General features: G+C 37.8%; 2 protein-coding genes across 5 annotated transcripts in view; one reads left to right on the top strand and one right to left on the bottom strand.

Moving 5' to 3' along the window:
• The window catches only part of LOC124552439 (DNA replication licensing factor Mcm6), a 77,438-nt gene extending 75,015 nt beyond the window's left edge, over positions 1–2,423 (bottom strand). The window contains exons 1-3 of the mRNA XM_047126712.1: positions 2,228–2,423; positions 2,010–2,153; positions 1,228–1,492 (exon numbers count right to left, since the gene is read on the bottom strand). Of these exons, the coding sequence (XP_046982668.1) occupies positions 1,228–1,492; positions 2,010–2,153; positions 2,228–2,319 (501 nt within the window). The 5' untranslated portion in view covers positions 2,320–2,423. The remainder of the gene's footprint in view (positions 1–1,227; positions 1,493–2,009; positions 2,154–2,227) is intronic.
• A 4,579-nt stretch (positions 2,424–7,002) lies between these two features.
• The window catches only part of LOC124552411 (coronin-2B-like), a 112,401-nt gene continuing 96,385 nt past the window's right edge, over positions 7,003–23,018 (top strand). Inside the window, exon 1 of one of the 4 annotated variants that reach the window (XM_047126676.1) lies at positions 7,003–7,450. In XM_047126676.1, the coding sequence (XP_046982632.1) occupies positions 7,340–7,450 (111 nt within the window). In that variant the 5' untranslated portion in view covers positions 7,003–7,339. The remainder of the gene's footprint in view (positions 7,451–23,018) is intronic. The other 3 variants (XM_047126677.1, XM_047126678.1, XM_047126679.1) reach the window with 3 other exon arrangements.

Below are 23,018 nucleotides of genomic sequence, written 5' to 3'. Positions count from 1 at the left end.
AGTTTCCCTGTCCCACAGTGGCCACCAAACACCCACCATCAGCTGGTTACTAACATGGGCATGTTTTTGCACTCACACTGGCCAGCATAACACTGGCTATTATTGCAGTTTGATTTTTTCCGCAAAATAACTTGATAACCTAAGTGGATAAAGTGTAATAACAATACATGAAGGTTACTGTGAGTGTATTTATAAACAGTCAAACAACAGAAAATCCAGGGGGTGCTGTCTGGATCCTTCCGACCAACACCAGCTTTTCTTCGGGTGGGAACACTCCATGCAGAAGATCACACATTTCCAGAACCGTTGAATGAATGTGTGTTTTCCATTCTAGAAGAAAGCCTTTTGGCCGAAATCTTACATGTATAACTGCCTTTTTGTTATGCCTGTCTGCAACTCAATGTCTCCTGTATATTTTGAGTAGCAATCTATACTTTTCATAAAACTGTTATTTATTGATTTTCATTATTTTTAAAATTTGATGTTCATATTTATCTTGCGACTTCATACTGAATTTTGCTTACCTGAATCTTATTAAAAAAAAACTATGGAAAGGAAGATTGCTACTAACTGTAAAGATAACACACTGAGTAGCGGGTAGCCATAACAAAAAGACTGTTACACATTAAGCTTTCAGCAAAATGCCTTCATCAGAAAAAAAGAAAAACAAACAAACACAGACAAACTTATTTCTGGCTGCTCAGGCCTCAGAAACAACAGAGGAACACAAACGAAGAGACAACATAACATTATGATTCTTCAGCTTCTCCCAGCGTATTTCATATGGAAATAGTCCAAGGCTGAACTGCTGATGTCAGTGTCCACCAGACACAAATGACCACAATGTCACTTGTAAACTATTTCAATCCATCACTGATTGTGACTATTCACAGACACTTCAAATAAAGCACCAAATGAAGTAAGTCTAGCGTGCAAGGAAACCATATGCAATACTCAAAACAGTGGGTTAAAAAAATAGTGTAGAAAATGAAATCAATGAATGTGTGCAGATCAAATTAGATACCAACTTTCACTAACATGAAAGCAGAAGCCAGTCTTTAAGAAGTAGACTTAAGTGAGATAAAAAAATAGACACACTGCAAACAAATGAAAATAAAATATCTCTGGATTTAAAACAGCATGCACAAGATGTTAGAGATATAAAAAGGAGAAACAATTCAGTCCAAAGAGATTCAGATAACCAAACATATATTGGGAACTACATACTTTGAACTGCTGTTCGACATCCTTGATGACAGTCTGACAATCGAGGCATACGAAAGTTCCCAGTACCAACTCTGGATGAACAGGATGTGTACGCACAACCTGCCCAGATATACGGACCAGTGTACCAATCTTTGCTGTCGTCAGCTCTCGCACTTTGTGCCGCGTTGGTACATCTACAAAACTTGCGTAGAATTCACGATCTGCCTTAGCTTCCCAACGATCTTGAGCAAAATTGCTGATAGCCTGGTTGATATAAGATGAAATCCTAAAAAAGTCAGATTGTGCAGTATTAGTGCAAAACAACTAAATCAAAGCTAAGTAGACCTCCCCCCCTCACACACACACACACACACACACACACACACACACACACACACACACACAGAGAGAGAGAGAGAGAGAGAGAGAGAGAGAGAGAGAGAGAGAGAGAGAGAGAGAGAGAGAGCTGTTCACCTCAGTTACTCATACTACACACACATATATCATGTACAAAATTGTATGTAGATGTATGTGAGATCAACAGTGATTTAGTATTACTTTGATATCTTTACTTTTGTAGAATACTAGTCGGTATAATAATTCCATATAATCTTTTTTATTTCAGTTTCCCGTTGTTCAACGAAAAGTTACTAAAAAAAATTGTTCCCTCTTCCAGTATTTTGCTATAAAATATCTAGATTACTACATTACATTTCACGAGCATTTTAGTCAATATAACCAACTTGTATACAACAGAGTAATTACGCACCTCAATTAAAAGTTTCAAAATAGCTTCTGCTTACCTATAGTATTCCTCTATAATAGTTGTCGCCAAATTCTGATTATACTTTTCGACATCCTCAAAACTGACTTCCAGCACACTTCTTTCTGGCTGTTTGAAGATGCTTGCTGCGTCCACATACTTATAACGATTATCCTCTTGGAATCTGAAACGAGTTGCGGTATAAACAACGGGTTTTACAGCAAATGAGCATACAGAACATATGGACCTTTTACTCACTCCTCCAAAAAATCACGAAATAGCTTCTGACATCGAATTCCGACCTCATCTTGCACTCTTATCTGTCCAACATTACTGTCTGCTACATCCATGATAATCGAATGAAATTTAAAACTTACTTACAACACTAAAACAATGAAATTAGAAATCCTAGTAAGTATACACACAAACACCCGCCACTACTTTGGCGCGCTTTTCTACATTAGAGAAAAAAGGCCAGAGATGTTTCACAGCACCAAAGATTTATAAGTATCTAGATTTGTGATTGTCGTTGCAAATAGAGTGAGAAAGTGGTAAAGATTAAGTCCGTTGTGATCGGAAGTTGGTATGGATAAATCATTGTTCACTTATTATAAACTTTGCTGTGTTTTCATTTGATTGTCAACTACCGCAAGCTAAGCTGAACGACAGGGGGTGGACCAGTTGCACGATAGCAGGATAAAGTTAATGAATCTGACCAGTAAGCTGACCAGCTCTAGACTACATGACTATTTTAGTGATTGTATTTATCTTGCAGCAAAAGTGAGGAAGAAAGACTAGATATGGTACCAAGACACCGGTCCATACTAGAACTAACGGAACGGCAGTCATCACTGTTAAATATCGGTGCGTTCACACAAACACGCTAGTACGAAACTAGCAATGATGAAGTTTATTAATGGTGAAAGCCAACTTCATAACCAGTGAGTGCCCTTGATAAAGGTTATAGATAAACTACTGAGAAGCGAAACAAAATCATAGACATTTATTTACCATCGAAAACAAATACATAAAAATGTTTACAAGGCAATATTGAGCCTTTTTATGTTAGTTCTGGTGTAGTACCAAATACCAGCAAACAAATATATTTTTCTCCTTCGGGAGAGCCAACCTTCTGAGTGCTGAAAAACGTTATGTAATTAAAGTTGGTTCATCAATTTATGTTCTCATTCATGCTTAATGTTGGCTTTTTCTTTGGCTAGGTATTGTAAAACCTAAATCATTTACAGCATTCAGGTATCAGCTGGTCTCCGTCATGGAACATTTGCAAAGTGTCAAGAAAACAAGGCAAAATAATAAAATAAAGACGAAAGATGGGATAGCAGGAAATCCACTACTATAAGATAAGTGATGCGAAGATAATAGATTAGCAGACAACAGCACTTTTCCCTGTCCCCGACGTGAAAATAATTGGTTAACAGACGTAGCAGACGACGGCACCTCCTCCTCCCCAAGTTAACATGAAAAATTTTTTCCCGAAAAACGTTGATGACCCGTTCAGTTCACGACCTTTGCGAATGCCGCCATTTGAGATGCAATATGGAATGTGCTGACGTTCTGTACCGTGCCATTCTGTTCTGTTCGTCAATTCCGAAACTATATTTATATTATAACGAATAATTTACCATCGGATGAAGATGCGGACACCAGTCCCTCTGCCAGACTTCTCTCAAATAATTTCCCGTTGTTTCCCATTTTATCTGTAGGTCAATGCAGGGATATGTTTGCCTGGCCGCGGCTTTGCCCCAAAGAGGGTTGTGGTTTAGCATTTTCCCTAGGTGCCAAAAGGTTGATAACTTTCAAGTCACTGACAGCCGACAGTAAGAGAAACTGGTTTAGGTTTCGTTATGGGACGGACGCCTTCACATCAAAGTCTAATTACTAGCATTAAATTCCAGGGACTGACATCTAAAACAACTTGTTCTCCTCAAGTTGAAGAAACAATATATATGGTATTATATCAGTAGATATAGATATGGTATCATTTCTTTTTTCTGGTGCTCAGTTTGACAAAAAATCATCATTGTGTGAACTACCTCAATTTTGTGAATGAGAAAATCAATAATGGCTTGTATCTGATCAGCCAGCTGGAAAAAATACTTCCAAACTAAACATTAAAAAGTGTTCACCAGGGAACAATTTATCCATTTCCAAATTATGAGGCTGTGTGCAGACCTGAATAGAATATTAGTATTGCAGAAAAGTGCAGCTAGATTAATGCATAAACTATCGGTAAGGTCAAGATAGTCCTAACGTGAATACTTTGCCCAACATAAATATTTATATTTGTGTAAAATTATAATATTTTTGGTCTAAGTCGAAACAAAATTAGAAAAATTGCAGTGATATGCATAATTATGACACCAGACAGCAAGAGTAAATACTTCAAGGGGAGGGCAATATTAAATAAAACTGGCACTAGTCTGTGTATCAATGGATAGATATAGTTCAACAAGCTGCCACATGCTTTAAAAACTTGTGAAGCAAATCTGTTCCACGGGAACTTTAAAGTTTTCCTAGTAAATATTTGTTTGTTTTCACTCTGTGAATTCTAAGCTACAGGACTTCTGCAGTGAGATTGTCGAGATGAATAAACGGGGTGACAATAATTGAACTATATCAAATAAAATCGTAATAACTTATGTACGTTTTGCGTTAGCTTGTTCAAACTGGGCGGTCGGCCGCGCGGCATGAAAGGAATTAGTATGTGCATGCGCACGCGCCGTGTTGTCGGCCATTTCATTTGGATGGGTTCGTCAACAAGCAAATTTGGGGCACTGAGAATCCGTATTTCGCGATCAAGAAATCTCTTCACCTTCAATGGGTGATTGTGTGGTGCACAATGTCCAGTCACGATGTTCTTTGATGGTACGGTGACTACCAAACGATATGAGATGGTTTTGGAAGATGATTTAATCCCCATTATCCCATGTGACCCTGATTTCGACTTAAGATGTGTTTCATACAAGACGGAGCTCGACCCAGTCGAAGCAGGACAGTGTTGTAATGTATTGCGAATACATAGAAAGAAGGATCCTTTATTGTATGATTATATGATAGCGGAACAAACACTGGTAGCAGTTACTTCTGTAAAATATCTGGGAGTATGCGTACGGAACGATTTGAAGTGGAATGATCATATAAAACTAATTGTTGGTAAGGCGGGTACCAGGTTGAGATTCATTGGGAGAGTGCTTAGAAAATGTAGTCCATCAACAAAGGAGGTGGCTTACAAAACACTCGTTCGACCTATACTTGAGTATTGCTCATCAGTGTGGGATCCGTACCAGGTCGGGTTGACGGAGGAGATAGAGAAGATCCAAAGAAGAGCGGCGCGTTTCGTCACTGGGTTATTTGGTAACCGTGATAGCGTTACGGAGATGTTTAATAAACTCAAGTGGCAGACTCTGCAAGAGAGGCGCTCTGCATCGCGGTATAGCTTGCTCGCCAGGTTTCGAGAGGGTGCGTTTCTGGATGAGGTATCGAATATATTGCTTCCCCCTACTTATACTTCCCGAGGAGATCACGAATGTAAAATTAGAGAGATTAGAGCGCGCACGGAGGCTTTCAGACAGTCGTTCTTCCCGCGAACCATACGCGACTGGAACAGGAAAGGGAGGTAATGACAGTGGCACGTAAAGTGCCCTCCGCCACACACCGTTGGGTGGCTTGCGGAGTATCAATGTAGATGTAGATGTAGATGTTTGATGTCCTGGGTGGCACTTTGGGGACCGCATTCTGGCTCTGGGCATCTATATTCTCAGGATCTGGACACATAGGACTCTATTTTGGGGGCTATTTTAAAGACAAAGTGTACAGCAATAACCCCAAAACCATTGCTGAGCTGAAAACAGCCATTCAGGAGGTCATCGACGTTCCAATACTTCAGCAGGTCAAGCACAATGTCGCTGGTGACAGGCATATATCGGACATGTCACAACCTAAATCCGAATATCTGTGGTGACGTTTACAAATTGAATAAAGTGTGTGCACGCCGTAGTTTGTAACTAATTTACGTTTTTTTTTCATATAATGCAATAACTGTCACTTGCCAAAGTCATCGGCATAATGGCCAAATGACAAAATTGTAAGTAAATAAAGAATTCTTGCTCTGTGTTGATAGAAAGTGAAAGCATACTGTTAAACATTGTCAGAAGGAAAGCACTGTTGATAGTACTCTTCAATAGTTTCAATAGAAAGACGCGAGAAAAACGCAAAAGTGTTGTTCTAATGATTGGAAAAAAAAAATCAGAAGTTGTAGATATGTTGGAGAAAGGCGAACTTGTAGTAAAACTACCTCAACGTTATGAGACAGGCATACAAACGATGAGAAATTTAATAAAAAGTGTAAAATTTTGCAAAGGATAACGAAGTTGCACTGTCTGAAGTGCATGAAAACTTGAATACACGCGAATCTAGGTGAGGTACTACAGCTGTGGTTCCGGTTGAAGAGAATGCTTTGCTTGTGATGCAAATTTGACTTGATGTACACAACGTATGTTAGTCTACGGAATCAGGAAACTTAAATAAAAAGCTCGCTCGTGGAAGAAAATTGCAATATCCTCAGCTGAATGTGTATGGCAGTTGAAACAGATTTCTAGTTGCGAACATGTGGACGTGAAAACACCTTCAAGTGATTAAATAGCGATGGCCATATTCATACTTATTCATCAAACCCATATAATGTAGGCCTACATGATGGGTGGCTGTTAAATAGCAGAAAAGTGAGAAATAGTTAGTCGCCACGGTAAATATGTTTCTCGAGACAATTTATTATTGTTAGAGTCCATGCTCATCACAAATTGTAACAGATCCGTTTTGTTGCGCAAGCGTTGTCGATGTTGGTAAGCTGATTGTGCCATGATATTACAGCGATTACAAAGAGCCACTTGCTAACGCCATATTCATTGGAGTAACTGGCTTGAAACGCTAAAAATGCGACAAATTCAATACAGTGCTTTGTAAACGGTTCATTGCGCCGTATTCGTTTCATTTCTTAACACGTCTGTCAATAGTTTCACGACATTGATTTACGGTTATAGTTCCATTGTTACTCAATAGATGGAAGCATTGTGCGCCAACAGAAGACGCCGGAGACAGAGTAAATAGAGCGGGGATCAATTTTTTGTACGAAGCAACGGTTTTATTGCCATGTGGTCATGCCTGTAGCAAGCTCGAATGTAATGTACTGAAGAACTTCGCTGTGCCTTTAAAAGAGAATTGATTATTTACTTCGACGAACGCGACAGTAGTGCTTTACGATATCCGTACCTTTTTTTTTCCTCCCTCGCTGGTGTTCTGTCAGCAGTAGCGCTTCGCTTGACGTAATAACATTGAGTTACCTCGTTTGACATGCTTGATGTGTCGGACGTTCATATAGATGCTTCCAGCGTTTTGGATGTAAAAAAAACATTGTCTAACAACATGATAGATGTTAGAGCGTGCAATAAACCAGTAGAGAAGGTGAGTGCACTGATAAATTTTTAAATCAATAGTTAACCCCAGTTTAAATAATTAAGTGTTGCGCTTCGTGCGGCGTTTGTGTTGGAAGGTTTAGTAGTAGTTATTTAGCATTCCACCAGAACTCCGAAGAATGTTTGCCACTTCGACGTGTCCTGGTAATTATAATCTAAACTTTGAAATTAATGTCATCTGCCAAGTAGGCCCCTATTTGCTAGAAAAAGTGTCCACAGTTTTGAAAACGAAAGTTTCATCCTCTGCAGTGTGACATTTTAGCATCAGAAGTGATAGTGTAAATAAGCAAAAGTATCCGCATAAGCGTATGTACTATCACTGTGTATTGATTGGAATTTAATCAGGTGAACTTTGTACACGTTTGACGTTTGCGTATTTGGATAAGTCAGACTTATGAGAATAAATTGCAAAATACCTCTGTGCGGCGTTTGGAGTGACGTTCTTTAGATTTACCAAAATTTATATTCCTTCTACCATCTCGCCCCTCTTACTCTAAATTCTGCGTCGTACACTATGTCTGTTAACCATAGGACTGTGTGAGAGGCACGTTTGTCTTTGAGGCGGCAACCAAAGTTCCCTGTAGATTGAAGAAAAATAAAAGTTTCGTTCACTGATTTAGAGGTAATCAGTAGGACACAACACTCCTAAAACTGTCGTCACTCAACACAAGACGAAGACGATGCCTCATACGCCAGTAAAAATCTGTTTATCTTTCACAGAACTTTGCGGCAACCTCAACTTTTATTAAATGAGTAATTTTTATGAATGCGTGTTTTATATTGGTGAAATGACATTTCGATAGTAGTTTTGTGTGTTGTAAGTTATTGACACAGTGAGCAACTGTTCATAAATTACTGTATGGTTGACATTTCATTGTACTTTGAATTATGTAATCGGAAGATGTAAGAAAAATTATTAAAATGTAACTGTCAGATGTAGAATACTGTTAGTGTCTTCCACTACATGGTTATTTAAAGATCTGTATTTCACATACAACTAATGATTCGTACATGACGGAAATTGTTTGTGTTGTCATTGACATCTTGTTTATTCCCTTGATGAAGCACCACATATAAGTTCGTTAAATCATTAAAAACGCTGAAGTAGACAGGACAAATATTTTTGAAAGTTGATTGCCCCATGAAGATTTTTCCCAAAATCAATTGGTGTATTTTTTCACTATTATTTTGTTATTATACTGGTAGCTATGATATTCATCAGTTACGAATGGTTAGTCGACTAAAACAAAATCTGACAGTTTGTTTTGGGATTGTCACAGCTCTGTGATTCGAGGTGGAGGTGATCACCTTGTGTATGCCTACTATGATCGCTGTGTACACTTTGCACTACTCAACTCAAATAACACTTCTGATGATAATTTAAAATTGCAATAGTAAGGTGTTTTAGTTCTGCAGCTAATGTTTTTGATGTAGAACATCAAGAAAAGTGTTTATTTTATAACTGCTATTGTATGTGTGAATTGTAGAGTAATAAGATTCCATGGATTAATAAAATGACTAAAATAATCAATTCTCCTCACATGAATAAAGAATTCAGTTAACTTGGAGGAGATGGTTTCAGGGTATTCTGTTGAATATATATTTACAGAGTAACTATTGGAAAATAGAAAAATACCATTTGTGTTACCTGACATCTTGGTTGTTCTGTGTCATCTTTATTATGGGTGTAGTAACCAGCAAAACTGTGGTACAAAATTGTCTTAGTCTGTAAATTATTTCATCTCTCGGTTCCTTAGTTCTGAATCAATGGAAGACAGAAGACTTTGGGCCAGAATTCTTGCCATCTAAATGATAGTGTTTTACAGTAGTAATTAAGACGTCTTGGTTGAATGTCCTCTGTTTTGCTTTGTCACATTTATCCTGATAGTGCTGAAACAGTTGCTAATTTATTGCAGGTACAGCCGGTGACTGCTTCTTGGAAAAAAAAGGGTTTCTCATTTATTTTTGCTTTGTCATTTAACACAGTATTATAGGACATGTCAAATACGGTTTATGTATTCTCACTGGTCAAGAGGAAAATTCAATATGAGTGGTCAGCTTTGATTACTGATTTAATGTTACTAGCTCCCAAGAAGTCACTTGTTGGTGTGTATATTCAGTTGTCTTCTTAGTGGAGAGGTCAACAGACTGGGAGGGGGGGGGGGGGATACCTGGTCTAGGTAGGTTGGAAGGTGACAGTTTAGTTGCAAAATCTGGAAGAAAAAGGAAAATCCTCAATGTGGGGCAGACTTATCTGTAGTTTGTACTTTTTGAAAAAATCGCCACCAATATCGTACTATAATCATGTGTTGTTTACAGCATGTTTCATGTATCACCGGTCACAGCTGGTGAGTCATACCAAATATCCTTCCTTAACTTGTTTACACATATATACAAACATATGTAACTTGCTTGAATTGGAGAATATTGTGACGAAGATTTATTTGGCCATATCAGTGGGACCAACCCCTCATTTATCTTCAGAGCTTAGGGAAACCTTGAAAAATCCAAACCCATGTAGCGAGATGGGTGTTTGACTCCTGTTCGTGCTGAATTCAGAGTCCTATGCTTCAGCAAAGCACACATTTCATTAGGTATTTTGTTTGTATAGGAAACAGTTAATAATATTGGCATGACTTGAACTTAAATGTAATCATATAAACTTGGGCCAACGGTGGGGCATGCTTTATTGACGGTGTTATTGCCCCATCTTAAATTTGGCTCACCTGTATTGTTGATCTATTCAGAACTTAGAAAACAAAAGACAAGGAGCAGATATGTCCTTTTAAAAGCACACACATTTTTATTGACAATTCAGATAAACAAACAATATAAAGCTTAAGTACAGTGGCTGCACTGCGTGAGGTTGATAGCCCTTCTGTTCTGTGGAGTCAACTGAATTTGCCATTACCAGATGTGGGATTCATTCTGTAATATAACGAGATGTGGTGCGTGATGTCATACATGTGTAGACAAAGAGAGCAGAACACTAACAATAATTCTTTTGGATTCATATTATTTTTTGGAGTGTAGGTTGTCCTGACAAACTGATCCCTCCTCTATCCTGGATCCCATTCAAACTCGTTCTGTGTCTTATGACCTTGATGTGAGCGGGACATTAAATCCTAATCTTCCTTCCTTTATTTTGGTGTTGGTAAACTAGCTTTTTTAGAGGATTTATTTTGTTGAATTCTGTATAGTGAGTTAAAAGTGACCTTTAACACATTTAGTAAAATAAAGCTGTTATCAGCCTAAAGATTGGTTTGCTTTACTAGGCATGATTGAGTAAAGGGTTATGTCCAATACAAGTTGTCGGCTTTGAGCAGTAACATGGGAACATGGGCCAAACAGTATAGTGACTATACACACACACACACACACACACACACACACACACACACACACACAGATCAGTCTGTCGGCGCAAACTACATTTTCTTGCTGTCACATTTCCCGGTTTTGCCAACTAACAACTAAAATGTGAGTATATGTACCAAAAGGTGATGTAATAGCAGTCATTAACATTGTCAGTGGTCAAAGATAACTTGTATCGAATATTGCTCTTGATCCATAAGATCCTGTCGGAGGTGGTATGCTGTTGGTGGCTAAAGTGTGCTTACAATGTTAGTAGCTCTTGTGTTGCATGCTGATGTTGGCAATTCATTGATGTTGGTTGGTAATAGCACATGGTTGCCTGTGAGAATCACTGAATATATGATTTCTTTTGGCAGAAAATACTAATGGATTACATTTGTTTCTGTTTCGGAGAGCAGCAGAATAACATTTGAAGGTCTTGATATTAAGAATTTTAATGTTTGTTACTGATTTTCGTGTTTTTTTTTAGTGCCAAGAAAAATATAGCTTTGCTGACAGAATGACCTGTAGCATAGCTCGAAGCCTACATTAAATTGTAAAGTGATAGTTTGCTTGTGAGTTAGCAAAGTCAGTGAATCTGAACGCAAAACTAAGATTGCAGTAATAGATTGATATGTATCAATGAGATATACATTCACCACTGTAGTAACCTACTTGCACAGTAAGTCTTATTTCAGATTTTACGGAAAATTCCAACGGTGTAGTTAAATTCTAACCTAAATAAAAAATTCCATCCAACTTTATTTTACAAACTCTAGGAAGTTATGAACAAGCATTCTAATTGGCTACAGATTAACAATTTGGCATATTCAGTTCCCAGTGATCATCACAAGAGTTGTTGCCCACATCAGCATGCTATGCAGAAGTCATTGATGCTATAAGTGCCTTTTACCTCACTGCTTCCTCCGGACTTTTAAATTGCCGTATAGAGTCGATTGTAGGATGATATGTACTTAAATGTGGACTCCAAACTAAGTTGCGGCTCGACATTTTTCACATTGACGAACGTTGCCAGAGGTAAAAGAAGTGATAAGTATAGATAAAAATGCTAAGAGTTACTAAGGCTCAAATGCATGACCTTTGGATTTCTAGTCCGGTGCATTAGCACTCAGTAAATTTTACTAATTTATTCTTACTGGGAACAGAAGATGGTTGAAGTGTACTTTGCACAGTTTCACCCAAATACTGTCCTATGGCATAGTCTTATGGGACAGTGCTGCTAAGACCAGAAAACTGTTTGCACAACAGAAGCTTGGAGTAAAATCATCACATAAAGTTGATGACAGAACAGCTTGCAAAAGCTTTTCAGCAACTTACGGATTGTTGCTCACATGCCAGTACATTTACTTCTTAACGATATTTGTGGTGAAAGAGATGGAATTGAGGATGAGTAGTACAATTCGCATCTACAATACCTGGGGATGAAATAATTTCTATACAGGTTATGCATTCTGCATCTACAGTCTACAGACTGTCGTGAAGTACATGGCAAAGGGTACATCCCATTGTACCAGTTCTGAGAATTAAGTTTTATGTTTTTGTCCAAAATGTTGTTCTTCTGCCAATGTACTATGTGATGTTACATTAGTGTTGGGTTTGAAGTATTCGGTGAAATCGGCAACTGACTAGCACAAGAGTAGCAGCAGTGATGTTTTTTTCTTTCTTTGGTGTAGCTGATTTCTTCATATGAATATAAAGGGATGTAGAAGTAATTCATACAATTAAGCAGGACTTCTTCATACTTCTACACTCTGCAAACCATTGTGATGGTGTGGCAGTGTGTATGTCCCATTATACCAGTTATTAGTGTTTCTTCCGAGTCGTGTTAAAATATGCCATTGTCAGGCCTCTCTCCAAAAAGGGGGACACCATAGATGCCAATAATTATTGGCCAGGATCCTTGCTTACAGCAATTTCAAAAATCTTCGGGAAAGTAATGTACTGATGAGTGAAGAGTTGTTAGCCATCTCAACGGTAATGGGGCACTTAGTAAATCACGGTTCGGATTTCAGAAATGCTGTTCCACTGAGACAGCAATATACAATTTCACTGTCGGCATAATAGTCTTTAAATAGTAAAATGTTGCCAATAGGAATTTTCTGTGACTTGTCCAAAGCATTTGATTGTGTGAATGATGACATTATGTTACAGAAATTACAATTATATGGTACAAAAAGTTTCTTTGTACGGGTTAAGTGATGTAAATAAGTTTGCCACTTCATCTTAACTGGTGTGAAATTACATTAGGTGTTCCACAGGGTTCAGTCATGGTTCCGTTTCTATTCTTGATATATTTGAACAACCTCCCTTCTTACCGGAAACAAGAAGCCGAACTGACAGTGTTTGCTGATGATACAAGCATCATTATTAATCCAGTAAAAGAAACTCAATTGAAAATGATACAAATAAGGTCTTTGGAAAAATGGTCTTGCTTCAAACTTTGAAAAAACACAGTACATCCAATTTTGTGCTGCAAAAAGTACAGTTCCTTCAATAAATATAACACATCAACAGAAGTCAGTAGGCAGGGTAGAGCATACTAAGTTTTTGGGTGTACATACAGGTGAGAATCGTAATTGGAAAATTCATATTTTGGATCTTGTGAAGCGACTAGGTTCAGCAACTTTTGCAATCAGAATAATAGCCAATTTTGAGGATATAGAAATTAGTGAGCTAACGTACTTTGCATGCTTTCACTCTCTAATGTCATACAGAATAATGATTTGGGGTAACTCAACACATAGATTCTTCATTGGTCAGGTCATCCTATTGGTGGCGATGTTCAAAGTGCCACTCACTGCGCTCCCAGGAAACTTCATCGAGGTACCACCTGTGCCACTATCAATAAACTATGACACTACAGGGAGAATGATTGTTTAAATGCCCAATGTGTGCAGTAATCAATTTCCTTGTCAGAATTAATGAGTGGATAATCACAAGTCATCATTTGTTGTTAGTATACTTTACAAAAGTAGCCTGCCGTGGCTACCTCTGTCTATCGGTGTGCAGTTTGACTCCTTGCACCTCTCCAAAGGTTCTAATTCTTAGAATGCAGTCTGTGAATGAATGATCAGTAGAAAAACGTGCAACGTAGGTAACTTGTAAACCTACAGTTCATCACATGTAGCCTTCAGATTTTTGTTGAAAATGTGTGTAGCAGGGTGCCGCACACATTCTCCTAATAGTACTTACATAGTTGTCAGAAAAAGGGCTTGAGGTAGGTCGTAAGGTGACCTTTATTATACACATGTAGGCATAGAAATGTAAGAGATGATAAAAAATGTACCATTCTCCAGAGTTGGTATGTCAAATCAGGCAGAACCACTGTGAGCATTGAGGCAGTCGTCCCACTGAAGCACCAGTTTGAAAATACCAGTTTGGCAAAAACCATGTCCTGCTGTGTGATGAAGTCTGTAACTGCTTGCTGCAAATCCTCATCCGACAGGAATTGTTGACTTTTCAAGCTTCTTTTTAAGGGACCATCAGTGTGATAATTGCATGGGGGGAGATTGCGGCTGTATGGCAGGTGGTAATGTGTCTTCCACTCGAGCCGATTTAACTTCTGCATTACGACACATGCGATATGAGGACATGCATTATCATAAAGCAGCAGCACAGAACTTGGCGCACTGCTCCATAACGGAAGTTTTCGACAGACGTGCTGACACACATTCTTCATTTTCTGATGGATGTCTGCTGGTGTTTGTCCTTTACAGCCAAGAAAAGAATAACAGAATGTTGTTCCTGCTTTTACACGATTGGTAATAAAGTCACCATAGTTCACAATTTTGCATTTATCGCGTGCATGTTGGAAAGATGTGAATCCCCCACTGATCCCGTGTGTACATTTTGGTGCTTATATACTAGCACCAGAATAACACTAGGTTGCATATATGTTTCAGCAGAATCCTAAAATGGAACTTTTTGACGCCCCTTATATTTGTTATATAGAAATCATTTGTAATATTTTGATAATAGGCAATGAAAACCTTGTAACTCCATTTTGTTAAATTTTGCAGGTGAAGCAAAAACGGTTTCTTAAAAAATAATATAAAGTGATTAAGAAGGTTGTGACGCATGTAACTGAATAGTAGAAGCCTATTTATTGACGGATTAGAGAAATCCGTGCACTTTCAAATCTCTCTATGATTATGGAGTTACTTGTTACTGGATTGATGAGTTTTCAGAGACATATTGAGTTATGAGGTTTTCATTGCCTACAATCAGTTTATAATATAAAAATCTACCAAAATATACAGAAATATCAAATAGTGGCAAAGTGAAGATCAATCTTCTTTTGACATCACTGTTGAATGAACAGGAACAGGCTAATGAAGCAAATATTCCTATATTTTGGAAAAATAACTCAGTAGTAGTGTAGGTTATAGAAGTAAGAAGAGAACTAGAAAGAAACCTCATTAAAGAATGAAAAATAATAAAAGGAATCTTTTTAAGAACAAAATACTACATTTAGAAGACTTTCAAGACAGAAGAAATGAGAAATTAGGAACAATGTGGACAGAAGAAAAGACAACATGGAGAGCAGATGAATGAGTACTGGAAAAATAAGAAACAACAAAGAAGAGTTGAAGTTGTTATCTGAACATATTTTGTCAATGCAAAGATAGAAAAGAGTCATTCTTCTTTTGGGTTCAGTGAATTTAAACTGTTCATTTTGAATATACTCTTGTTTTTCGCCACAAATCCCACAGTTGAGCAGATGTAGCCCCATTGCAGTGTCGTCATAAGAATTTCTGGTGTGTTAAAAAGCTTTCAGCTAGAGAATCTACGCCTTAGCTAGAGGATGATACAAATACCCTCCATAAATGTGTATTTGGTTAGTAACAAGAGTGAATTTAGGAGTAACTGCAATTTACAACCACAATACTAAAATTAATATCTGTGTAGACTACATATCCTCGCCTAGGATTTAGAACAGAATTTTATGTAGTGGTGCTAAAATCTCAAATATGATACCAGCCGGAAACTGAGAATCTCTTGATTAAGTGGGATAAAAATTCACTTAAGTTGTAAACATAAAGTCTCCCTTACATTTGGATCAAAATTAGTATTGCAGTTGACTTCAGAGAGCACGCGCACTCGCGCGCGCCCACACACACACACACACACACACACACACACACACACACCATACTAGTTGTTTCTTGATGCCTCCTCAAGATTTGTCCTACCAGTCTATCCCTTCTTTAACATTAGTTGCACCACAAAAATATGTTCAAGCCAATTTTATTCAGTACCACGTAATGAATCGTCATATGTACCCTTGTAAGTATCAGAATTCTACTGTAGCACCGTATTTCAATACTTTCTATTATCTGTTTTCATTTACTGCCTCCCTCTCATGCCCTTCAAATCTTTTGAAGACTTACTTTTGCTTCCTATATTTTATCCCTTAGAACTTCAGTTTCAAAGAGTTTATTCCCTTGTCAAAAGTGTTTTTTAAATCTGCAAATGTGTAAATTTCGGTTTGTCTTTCTTGATCTATCTGCTAAGATGAATTGTAAAGTCAATATGACCTCTCTTGTTCCTACATTTCTCCTAAATCCATGTTGATCTTCCCTCATATCTGCTTCAACTAGTTGTTCCAAACTTCTGTGGATAATTTGTGTTGGCATTTTTGCAAGCATGACTTATTAATCTAATTATTTGGTAATACTCACACCTGTGTTACTTGAAACTGCAGTTATTACATTCTTCTTGAACTGTCAGGGTGTTTCACATGTCATATCTCTCTTTCACCCCAGCTGTAACAGTTTAGTCATTGTTGGACTTCTCAAGAATACCTATTCCAGATGCCTAGTTTCAACTTACACATTTCGGTACTGTGTTACATTATTCTTACAGTGTCTCATCTCCTTTTAATCACTTCCTCTTCCGTTTCTATAAAACTGTCTTTAATTTCTTTGACAATTTTATGAAAAGAGTAGATGGCTGCTCATATGGAGCAGGCGTTTAGTCGTAGAGAGGCACAACAAAAACATTGCTAAACATGTGAACTTTAGGCCAAAAGGCCTGCTTCTAAATTATACAAAACGCACGCGCGTGCCCACACACGCGCACACACACACACACACACACACACACACACACACACACACACACACACACCTGGCCATCTGTACCAAATTAGAACAACTATATAACAAACGTGTACATAGTGCCTTGTAAAACATTTTTCATCAATTAAACATGTCTACTGTTATGACTGTCCTTAATATCTTATGTTGCAGGGCTTAGATATTGCAAACATTTTAATTGTTATATTCTAACAACATAACCATGACATCATATTGCTCTAAAATTCAAGAAACTATTGCGGGATCAAGATTTTGCATTAATTATTCCTTTGTTAGATTCTACAATCATAATTATTCAGATTAAATTGTTGAAATACCATCTATAAAAATGTGTATGCATTCAAATAACAAAAGTAACTTGCACAAATACTTTGTGGGGAAAAAAAATATTGCAAGTGTAGTTGTGTTAAACAGTAGTAGGTACAACTGGAGAGGAATTCTGCCTTGTGCCAGACACTGGGTGTATATGTAGCCATATTAACTAATAAGTCATAAGAAATTATGATTGCTTGATATAGGAATAATGTCAATTCTAGTCTAAAAGTCTCCAGCATCATTTCTTCACTAAGCCTTGGTGTTACGTTTAAATAAAGGCATTGACAGCTGATTGTGTTGTTATAGTAAAACTTCCTAGTCAGGTTAGATACATGAAGGCACAGATTGCTCTTTGTAATTGTGCTATGTTAATACTTAAAAACAGAATTTATCATTAACATGTTCTGACTGTGAATTAAGATGCACATTGACACCTGATTACACACTGAGTTAATTTTATAGTAAATAACCATGCAAGGTTCCAAGTTACAATTGTTCTTCTGTGGCAGACATGGCCCAAGAATGGTCAGATTGTGCCTGAGATAGATTGTGGAAGTAAAAATAACTGCAGCTGTGTGTTGGGTGGTTCAGTTCCTAACCATTAGTACGAGTATGTGCTGTGACAGTGTGTAGGAGGAAGGAGGGGTTTGAGAAACTTCCTGGTGAGTGGAGTTATCTGCAGATAAAGTAGAGTGCTTTCCAGTGAGGCAGGAGGTGTGAGCTGCAGCCGGCCTTCTCTCCTGGCCACCAGAGCGCGGCAGCTCATCTGCAACGCCCCAGTGCCCGCACTTTCCCACCAATTAGCCACTGCCGGGGTGAACACCTTCACTCAGGAATGCTGTTCCAGAGCTTCTTACTTACATAACAAACACATCTGGACCTTCACTTTGTTTTAAAGCTCCTCGCTGAAATAATATGTTAAAGCTTTACGTGCAGTGAGTCTTCCATTGGTAATCTTCCTTATTCAGGTTGCTAACTTCAAAGCATGTAACTTAATATCTGTTCAGAGTAGTCGTGTGCTTTCCAGTGATATGTGGAGTATGAAGAAGAGCATATTTTTAATAGTAAAGAAAATACTGATAAAATCAAAACTGAAGATAATACAGCAAGCAAAAATTTTTAACTGTATTGGATATCAAAGAAGCTATCCAGATCAAAATGTATGTAAGAATATGTGTGTGGCACTATGAATAGAAAGAAACTAAAATTAAATTTAATAGAATTATAGCAGTCCCTGAACTTAAAGTGGCAGTGTGATCTGGACACTTGCCAAATGACAGAGAAAGAAGGTTCAAGCATCTGAAATTAGATTCCTAAGAGCTGTGAAAGTGTTTAAAAAGTAGATAAAAATAAAAGAATGTAGACAACAGAAGAGTACTAAAAGCTGAACTGTGAATGTGGTGGTCGTGCCACAAATTAAGTTATTTGCTGTGTGTATTGAGAAAATGGCCATAAAAATCCTTTTGGATACACAAGCAGCCCTTGGACGAACTACAGATTTATTTATTAATTTTTGTGTGTGTGTGTGTGTGTGTGTGTGTGTGTAGGGGGGGGTAGTGATGACAAAACTGTCGTCACGACTTCTAAGAAAAATGTAGGAACACAACTTTCTTCCTCTGTCTGTTGATTCTAACAACTTCTCTCTTTACATATTTCTGTTTGCTTTCTTAAATGCTTCTCATTTTCTAGAAATTTCATTGATTTATTGCAATTGTTCTTTATGACAACTGTACCATATTTTCTAATTAGCTTTCCTTTCATGACTTTACACAAAATGTAATCATCATACTGTAGTAAGCCACAACACAAATAGGCCAAGAGATGTCCACTGCTTATAGGTTTTTGCCTGAGGCGACCGTAATATGCCAAGGCACCCTATTTATGGAGTCTGTAGTATTAACTATTTCATTAGCAATTCTTATGGATCTGGCTGTGCGAAAGCTGGAATTTGAAATCACAGTAATGCCAGTTTCATACAGTCTCAAGTTCACTTTTGCCATCTGCTGTGTTGACAGCAGTTTTATCTGGCAGTGTGGTCTGTATATTAATATTTGGCCGTGTGGTCTGTATATTAATATTTAAGTAAATCTGTAGTATTTTTGTGTATGATTATAATTAGTTTCATCGCTATGTTTTTTAATGGTGTGTATGCACAAAGTATTGCCTTATTAGCAATTAGTAGAGTTTTTTTTTCTGTTAAAGTTGCACTGCAGTTGGAATACTTTTTTTTAGAGAAGACAGTGGTGTCTAAAAGTAGTGGTAAAGGCTATTAAAACATTTGAAAAAGTACCAAAATTATTTTGTTACTGAATTCCTGCAAGAAATAATTTTGATTTATTACTGCTTACCTTGTTGTACATTCAAATGTCATTTATAAATGAAACACCACAGCATCAACAATCAACCTCCCCCCCCCCCCCCCCCCCCAACTCCACTCTCCCTCTCCTGTTTTCCCAATCCTACCCATATTGTGTGGTAGTAAAAAAATAGTGAATGGACTGATTGGTCTGCCACTTTTGTCAATAATTCTTAACTGTCAAGGAGTTGTTATATTTTCCTGCAATTCCCTCTTGTGATTTGTTTTCCTGTCATTGCAGTGGAATGCACTGCACCTGCAGCTGTCCCTTTTTTTTATTGTATGAAGGATTTTTCATTATGCAGATACCAAATTTTGTTTAAGAGTTTCAAATCAGTAGTTCAGTTTCTGATGCAGAAAATAAATTTCATTCATTTGGGGTTCTATGGGGTGGTGCACTATTACTGTGTCAAAGCTTTGTCTCATCAGCTGTCGGAGTGCACTTGTCACGTACTTGATAACTCAGAAAACACATTGTCACATCATAAGTCCTCTGTACTTGACAGGAAACCATTCAGGTGTTCTCTTAAAGTCTGTTGGCACAAACCTCAGGAAATACTTGTCTTCTGTTTTGAAACTGAATGTTGTCATACATCAATAGTGCAGACCACAATACTCCCACAGGTTAAAATTGTTTGACAAGACCTGCCACTTGCACAGCACCAAATTAATTAAATTAATTGTCTGGGTTGAATATGTAGTTGAATATGTAGCTGAGAGTACAATGCAAGTGAACAGATTTTGTAGTTATATGGTGAAAAATATCCCCATACCACCTATGCTGCTCATGGATTTAAACTTAAGACTAGTTCTCAAAATATATTGGCATCAATGTATGTCAGTTTTAGACAAAATAGCATCTTGGCATCACTTTGGCTATTTCACATAATGGTAAGTAATCACGTGATGCAAGTATTAGGTATGTGGTTTATTTCCTGCAATTGTGATGGGGAGATGGAAGTGACATCACTTTCTTATGAGCATTCTGCGTGACCAGCAGCTGTGAAGTCAGGCCGGCCACATTTCTTGCTGCTTGCCTCGGCCCCCCACTGTGGCAGGCAGCAGGGAAAGTTTAGCCAGGCACTTCTTTCTCTCTCCACATCTGCTGTCTGTTGCTTTCAGCATCAGCAGCTGGCCTGTTCAGACCATCTGGAGGTGGGTGGAGCTTACATTTGGTGGTCGCAAAGTGTGTGATGTAGGGGAAGGGGGTGCCAGCGGATTGAAATGTGCTTTTATTGTGTTCTTGGTGTCACATTGTCAGTCAGTCAGCTGGCTGTGGTGCTCATGGGTGGTTGTAGTGTTGTCTGCCTGCAGAAGCTGGTTTGTGAAGTGGCCTCAACAAGTTCTCTCACTGTGTTGCTATTTTGTTTGTGCTGTCTTATCATATTCTGGTTTAGCTTTTAGATATAAGGATAATAATTCCAATTCCATTTGCTATATTACTAAGTAGAACAGAAATATATATTGGTTGAGAAAATCTGTGCTGCAGTATAGACTGGATTTATTTATATTAGTGACTTTTGATTAAGACTCTCTTTGTGCAACTGAATGAAGGCAATATTTGTTTTGCCAGACATGTTTTGCCTCAGTTTATTAAGGCACCATCAGTAGTCCAAAGTAAATATGCATTTTAATTTGTATGCGTCACTTCAACGTACTGATGATAGCTATAAATTGAGGTGTAATTGTATGTTGAAACGGATATTGCTTTCATTTGGTTGCATGCAAATGGCCCTACCCTAAAAATCACGAATGTAGTATCAATAGCAACAGAGGATTGACAGATTGACTACATTAAAGGTACGACTGGACTTAGTTTCGCTTGGAGCAAATACGTGTATGCTATTTGTGTTGAGAGAGAGTATAAATACATACCTCTGTAAGGGATCACTTATTATAGTACTACAACGTAATGTAGTTGATTACCAGTTTTGGCTGTTAGGTGATGACTTTCAGGGCTACAAAAGAAAATTATGTATCTCTGATTTAGTGTGCGTATTAATGAAAACTGGACCAAAACTGAAAGTAGACTTCACATACATACAGAAAAGAGTGGTGGGGGACTTCAATTTGTAATATGTATAGAACATTAAGATGTATATAGATTCTGGCAATAATAATTTTGTGTGGCTCCAATGTCAGGTGCAAGTCTTTGAGTTACACACCACTTTGGTGAATTGCATGTCTGTAATATATGCCAGTTATCTAACCAGAGAAAGGGGACCTACAGTTCAGTGTGGAATCCAAACCATGGGTCATTTCTGGTGAACTTCTGCGTCACAGAGAGGTGAATGCAAGGTTAAAAGGCACATCTTGTGAATGACTTCCTTCAGGATAAAGACATCGCTCAACTAGAGTGGCCAGCATGATGCACAGACATGTCCCCTATCGTACATGCCTGGGATGGATTGAAAAGGGCTGTTTATGGACAACCTGACCCACCAACCACTCTTAGGCATCTACGGCAAGTTGCCGTTGAAGAGTGGGACAATCTGGACCAACAGTGCCTTGATGAACTTGTGAATAGTATGCCACAACGAATACAGGCATGCATCAATGCAAGAAGACGTGCTGCTGGGTATCAGAGGTACCGGTGTGTGCTGGAATCTGGACTACCACCTCTGAAGGTCTCTCTGTGTGGTGGTACAACATGCAATGTGTGGTTTTCGTGAACAATAAAAAGGGCGGAAATGATGTTTATGTTGATCTCTATTCCAGTTTTCTGTACAGGTTCCGGAACTCTCTGAACCGAGGTGATGCAAAACTTTTTTTGATGCGCGTATTTAGCAGTTGCAAAGCATTGCCGGATTCATTAGTTAGTTACACACACAAAAATGTCTCGTGACTCAGACTTATTTGTTAGTAAAACCCATATCAAAATCCATACAGTAGTTCCTGAGATTAAATGGCACATATAGGACATAGTTTCCTGCCTGTACAATATCTTCTGTGACATTAAGTTTTCTCAAGTACCTTCTTATCCCTTCCAGTTAACCCATGCTGTTTTTTAATTCTGAAGTGAAATTAAAAATTTTCTTCATTGGGCTATTGTCATTCATTCTGTAGATATGACCGTAAAACTTTAACCTACTCTTCTTTATTGTGTCTGGGATTGTTTCTATGTTTCTGTATAGATCGTAACTTCTTCTTTGTCCAGTGTTATCTTTGTTCTTTTGTCATACTAAAATTTTTGTATTTTCCTTTTTTTCTTTCCCAGTTTTTTTTAAGGCATTCACATCCTTAAAGTGCTTCCAGTTTAATTGCTTTTGTGCAGTGTTTAATTTTTTCCTGGAATGATACTTATCACTTATTATATCGGTTTTTGGTGAGTTTGTATGCTAATTCTATTTTGTTTGATATTTATTTACTTGTGGTACTATATAATACCATTTGATCATATCCATTATCCCAAA

Source organism: Schistocerca americana, chromosome 10, assembly GCF_021461395.2.
Source record: "Schistocerca americana isolate TAMUIC-IGC-003095 chromosome 10, iqSchAmer2.1, whole genome shotgun sequence".
Lineage (NCBI taxonomy): Eukaryota > Metazoa > Arthropoda > Insecta > Orthoptera > Acrididae > Schistocerca > Schistocerca americana.
The sequence above is the reverse complement of the archived record's forward strand: the minus strand, read 5'-3'. Positions and strand labels throughout refer to the sequence as shown.